Source organism: Cariama cristata, unplaced genomic scaffold (assembly GCF_000690535.1).
Source record: "Cariama cristata isolate BGI_N322 unplaced genomic scaffold, ASM69053v1 scaffold2390, whole genome shotgun sequence".
Lineage (NCBI taxonomy): Eukaryota > Metazoa > Chordata > Aves > Cariamiformes > Cariamidae > Cariama > Cariama cristata.
In genome coordinates, this window is record NW_009592764.1 from 22,730 (window position 1) to 28,553 (window position 5,824).

The 5,824-nt window shown below is 53.1% G+C and overlaps 1 protein-coding gene across 1 annotated transcript in view; it reads right to left on the reverse strand.

Moving 5' to 3' along the window:
- The window catches only part of LOC104168768 (sodium/calcium exchanger 3-like), a gene marked incomplete at its 5' end in the record, with an annotated part of 23,246 nt that extends 17,966 nt beyond the window's left edge, over positions 1-5,280 (reverse strand). Inside the window, one exon of the mRNA XM_009709511.1 lies at positions 5,174-5,280. Coding sequence (XP_009707813.1) covers positions 5,174-5,280 — 107 coding nt within the window. The remainder of the gene's footprint in view (positions 1-5,173) is intronic.
- Between the last annotated feature and the right edge of the window lie 544 nt (positions 5,281-5,824).

Genomic DNA, 5,824 nt, shown 5'->3' on the forward strand with positions numbered 1-5,824 from the left:
ACAGAGACCCTCCTGGAGGTACACCCCTCTGCCCCACAGCTCTGATCAGGGCGAAGGAGACGTTCCCTTGACTGGAGATGACAGCTTTGTTTCAGCACGTGCATGGGACAGCACAGCCAGCAATGCGAATCAACCTTACGGTCACAAACCCTGCTCCTCCCGCCTGCTATCCTCCTCCACTGCGTGTCCATCAAACGACCGCCACCACAGCCAGCAGCAGTGTGGGTACCCGCAGGGACAGCACACTGGATCTGAATAGCACGGGGTTCCAGACCAAGTTCTGCATCCCAAAATAAACCATCCAAACTCTGCCCCAGGCTGGTTTGAGAAGCACACAGCTACTTGTCCCTTCCGTCAGCTCTGCCTTCCCTTCAGGGCACCACATTTCATCACTGATTTCATCACCGCTACCTAATTTGTATCCTTAAGGTAACCTGGCAGCTACCCTTCCACATGAAACTACGGTAGTGCAGGCACGACTGCGATGGACCGGCTGTCTCTACGCGACCTGGATTGCAAATTACTTCCAAACACGACTGCCAGCCAGCTGAGGCACCCAACATCGCCCTGCTCCCAACAGGGCCAGAACAGATGTTTGAAGACACCTCGAAGAGCTGTCTGAGAACATCCAGTACTCCTACAGCTCCCTGGGCACAGGCTCACTGTGACACAGCTAAGTGGGGATTAACAACAAAACGAGAACACACCACCAAGAAAACCACGTCTTTTGCAGTGCTGGAAACAAACATGTAGGTAGCCGAAACCCAGAGAGACTCTTTGTCAAAAGCAACCTGGCCTGAACCTCCCAGGAGAGGTAGAAGCTGTGCTTTCCCTTGCCGTGTGAGTCACGTGGGGGCCCATTCATCCCACAACAAAACCAAGTGAAGTCCCAGCTACGCGGCTGTGGTTTGGGATTTTCCCCCGTCTGTGGGTGCGGGGCAATGGCAGCATCCGCGCAGCACTGCAGGGACCCGTTTGCACTGAGGTGGCTGCACTGACCTTGTAGCCCCCGGGGCTGTCTCAGTTGTGCGTGTGCTTTGCAATAAATAAACCATCTGAGCTCTGCCCCTGCAACGGTGCCATGATGGCAGGAAGACGTGTGCGGGAGTCAGCGTGAGCATCCCCTCCCCACGCTGTACGGCAGGTCGGCCCTTCCTGAGCACCTGTGAGCCCCTGCGTGTCCCGGGCTGCCTCCTCTCTGCTGGGAGCCGGCTGTCCACGCTTGTGCCCCGCGAAGCTGCTGGTGACAGCATCTGCTGTCGGTCACTCCCGATGTTCTGCATGGGAAAGCCTCGCGTAGCTCCTTATTCTTCATCCCAGGCACAAGGTACGCTCGTTGGAAATGCGGTTGGTGTGCAGCACTGTGCAGCTGGGGATCTTTCCAGATGCCCTGGAATTAGTGTAGCGACTGTGCCACCTTGTGCCAGCAACATTTACAAATGCATTTTAATCTCCTGCCTCTCAGATTTTAAAACCACGGTGCTCTCACTTTGACTTTTCTCTAAGGAGGCCAACCAGGGCTCTGCGTCTCCTCCTCGGCATGGTCCTTTACTTCCTCCAGGCAAAGAGGGTCCGTCCGAGGGTGCACCCTCTCCTCCGGCGAGGGGACCGGCTGGCCGGCAGGCTCTGTGCTGCAGATCATTTCGTCCGGCTCTGATCTCCTCTCCGCCTGCTGCAAATCGGACAGTCCCACTGACTCCAGCCGAGGCTGGTGTAAATGAGACACACACATCGCAGCAAACTGGCATCATAGTCCTAATAATAACGAGGACATTTTACAACTGAACCACCTTAGGGGCTATTTGGATTTTCTTTTTCCAAATACATATTTTTATTCAGCCAGATGCAACGTGGCCTATACGGGAAAAAGAAATGCAGGACTTCACAAAAGCCAGTCCAATCCTAACTCTGTATCCTGACGCTCACTGGTTTAGAAAAGGATGCAGGGCTCACAGAGAGCCGACAACTGAGCAGAAACTTCAGTGCAATGCTCCAAGCTGCCAAGTGCATAAAGCAAGAGAGAGACAGAGGAAGGTGATTTTCCTCCTGCACCTGCTGAGAAGGAGGTGGAAGGGGCACACATGGAGAGGAGACTCCGAGGTGATTCTAGGACTGAAGATTTTGATCTAGGGCTGAACACTTTGCTGACACAAAGGGCTTAATTTCCTTAACCTCCCAAGAAGAAATCTGAGTGTAATATGGGTATGGTGAGCAAGCACCTACACAGAAGCTGCGGCACGCTATATAGCTCTTTCATCTGATGGAGAAAAGCAGGAAAGTAACTAGTGGCTACAAGCTGAGGCCAGACAACTTCTACGTAGAAGCCGTGCTCGCATCTTTACCCTGGAGAGCCATTAACTGCTGGGACATACCCCCATGGGATATGGCAGGTTGGTCACTGCTTCCACTCAAGGGCAGTGGGATTTTGGTGAAAGCCGAGGGCCTGTGCTCAACACAGAGCAAAACCTAACATCCTTCATTGCCTATGGGCTGCAGGAGATGATTTAACGGCATTAAACTATGAATTCACTTTGGGTTTACATTTTACAAATCCACGGATGCTGTATGACATTGTCATGCTAATGCAAGTTGTGTCTGTCCTGAACGCCCTGCAGAGCCGTGCGTGGGAGCTCGGACTGGCCAGAGGGCAGCTGCTGCGCTGGCGAGATAAGAGAGAGGAGACGTTTCAGCAAGGGAAAGCTGTGCGGTGTACGGGCAACTGCCAGGTGTTCCCATCGCCTGCAGCACCACATGGGAGCAGAAATAAGCCCATGGGCACACACGTCTATCTCTACTCCCTACCAGACACCCAGAAGGTAGATTTGAATTCCCTTTTGTAACATGCTTCTTTTTAAAGCTTGGCCCTCCTGGGCCACCCTAAAGCTGGTGAAGTCAATGGCAAGACTGGCTCAGTGAGAAAGAGGTCAAACGCGCATAGGACAAGGACAAAGATACATGTAGGCAGGGCACAACTCTAAGTCAGGTTTATTCCCACTATAATCCTGCTCTGCTGGGAGATCTTGGGTCTCACTGCGGATGAAGTAGGACCTCAGCAGAGCTCCACAGCCTCTGCATGACAGACTGTAATTGTTTGTGACACATTAAGGGGGTTTTCAGATGAAAGACAGGGAGAACCATTTTTTAAAAAAAAGCAAAATGAGATACCTCACACCTTCCCTTTTCTCCCATGGGCTTTTCACCACTCCTCATAGGGACCCAAGAGCACCAAGGCAATGCCACTGGCAGGCAAGGACAGAGGGAAGGACACGGGGACATACGGGAGGAGCTGAAGGGGCAGCCATGCGTTACACCCTTCTTTTGCCTTTCACATTCCCCAAGGTCCTAGCAAAGGAGCAGGAGAGGGGAGAACAGCAAAGGTATGCTCAGAACAAAAAACATATCAAGATAAGGAAACCCAATCAAACTAATACAGCCTCCAAGGCTCAAGCATAGCACAAAAGGAGGACCAGAAGTAAGCTGGGCTCTAAAAGGCAGAGATGACACCGAAACAGGGTGAGAGCGAGAATACAGGAGGGCAGAGAGTAAAAGTCGATCCGTCTACAGGAGGAGGAGAAAAGGAGGGAGGGGAAGGAGGAAAAAGAGGGTTATATTTTCTGGATTCGGGGTTTGGAGACTTGATTCTGAATTTTTTTTTTTTTTTTCATTTTTTTCATAAAGGATCTCACACCTGATATTCCTCGTTCCATCCATTTCGGTTCACCAAGGGCAATGAAGAAATTCTCCTGCCTTTCGTATTCCTCCTCATCTACTATCTTAACCCTTACGGTCTTCCTGTAGGGACAACAAGAGAGACAACCGTGTACAGAGGGTCGGCTGGCCGGAGGCGAGGTGGCAGCAGCAGCGGCGTGGGCTCCTGGCAGGCAGCCCCTTCCCCGCTGGGGCGGTGCGTGTCGGCCTGCCTGATGGACACGGGGCATCCGTCGCAGCTGCTCCTTGGGGAGCGGGAGGGTGTTAGGAGGAGAGGGGGCTGGCAAGGGACTGAGGAGGAAGGGAAAGGGGGAGGAGGACCTCGCTGATGGTTAGTGGAAGGCGACTTCTGCAGCGCACTTTTGTCAGTGTCACATGGTAATGGAAAGGGTATCGGTTGCCTGGAAATCAACAGGGACCACCCTGGGGTACCCACTGTGTTTTAGCTGGAAGATCAATTGCTTCTGCAACCCTCACAATTAATAATAAGTCTGAGGGGACTTTGGGCTGGGAGCCCAGGGAGAAGAGAGAGAGATGGGCACTCACAGACACGTTCCCCCGTGGGGTGAGGTGGGTCTCTGCCAGTGGGCGACAACTCTGTCAGCTGCAAACGAGGCTGACAGTTCTAATTTCCATTTTTAAAATGGCTCAGCTTATTGCTTTTTCTCCTCGATAGCATCTGCCTCTTCCTCCTGACCTGTTCCCCCAGCGAGGATGCAGCTTACCCCTGGAGCAGACACCTTTGTTGAGACCTCGCAGGGGACACAATGGGACTAAAATGCCTTCAAGGCTCAAATAGAAATACCCTGGGCGCTGGAGTGTGGCTGGCCCCTTCTCCCTCCTGCCAGCTTGCCTGGCTCCCTCCAGGACCCCTGCAATGCACACAGCTGCTAGGAGCTCCCAGGTGGACCAAAGCCAGGCATCAGCTCCTCCCTGCCCTCAGCTCCCGCTCCCAGAGCCGCTCTGCAGCAACCGGACTGGGGGCTGCACAGCCTTTGCCGAGTCCTCCTCAGAAGTTACAGGAGATGCTTCTCTGCCAGGCCTCAATTCCTGTCTTTTTTCTAACAGGTCTGACCGGGACACCACATAGGACCAGTGCTGGGGCGATGATCTCCTGAGATGCTGGATGTGTTTCTAGCCAGCATCTTCCTGCTGCTGCTACAAAATTTGCTTGGACCCTCCAGTGGGGATGGCAGAAGGTCCCTCTCAAGCCACGGCAGAAATACGGACAAGCGGGACTGCCCTCCACCCTTCTCTCTCTGCCCCCCTCGCCGCTTTGCCTCTCCCCATCCCCGCATCACTCCCCATGCCACCCCATGGGTACCATGTGACACCGTGTGTGCGCACAGCAGTGTTTGGGGCAGAGCGGTGGGAGACAGAGAGACATCAGAGGAAGAGGAGGGAGGAGATGGAAGAGAAGAGGAAAGAAGAATGTTAACGTTAGTCTGCAGGGCCAGTACTACACCTTTCTGTAAACTCATATCCACCATGCGGGGGCTCATCAGCTCAATGAAGAAATTCTTGTTTTTTTCATATTCCTCATCATCAATTACCTTGATGTGAACTGTTTTGCTGTGGATGGAAAAATAATAAGGGTCATAAAGGGGAGAAAGGAACAGAGAAGCAAAAGTGGAGGAAGTAAGGAGTTGAATGTGTGCATTAGAGAGTCAAAGTTTTCTCACCCACTGAACAAGCTCAACATGGCCCTTGAGAAAGGCTGAAGGCCCACTCCTGCAAGTGACGCTGGCCAATTTTCGGTTTAACCCAAAGGCACGATGGCAGGCCACACTGTGCAAAGCAAAGTTAGACAAAAATAGCTCTGATCCCCAAGCAAACCAGCGAGGGGCTCAGGAGTCACCATCACGGTGGCTCGTAGCTCAGCGTACAGGCAACGAGGTCTGATGGCCAGCAGAGAAGCAGGCTTCCCTCCCCCTGCTACCCACCGCACACACACACACACACAGGCAAAAGCAGACGTGTAAGCACACACCTGCAGCTCTGACATAATTCAGGTCAGAGGCAACCCTAGGTGATGCAGGTTCATCGGCTGCTGACGGGACAGCTTCATCAGCCTGCTCTGAGAGGTGCTGTCTGCTGGAGCCGCCAGGCAGCACAA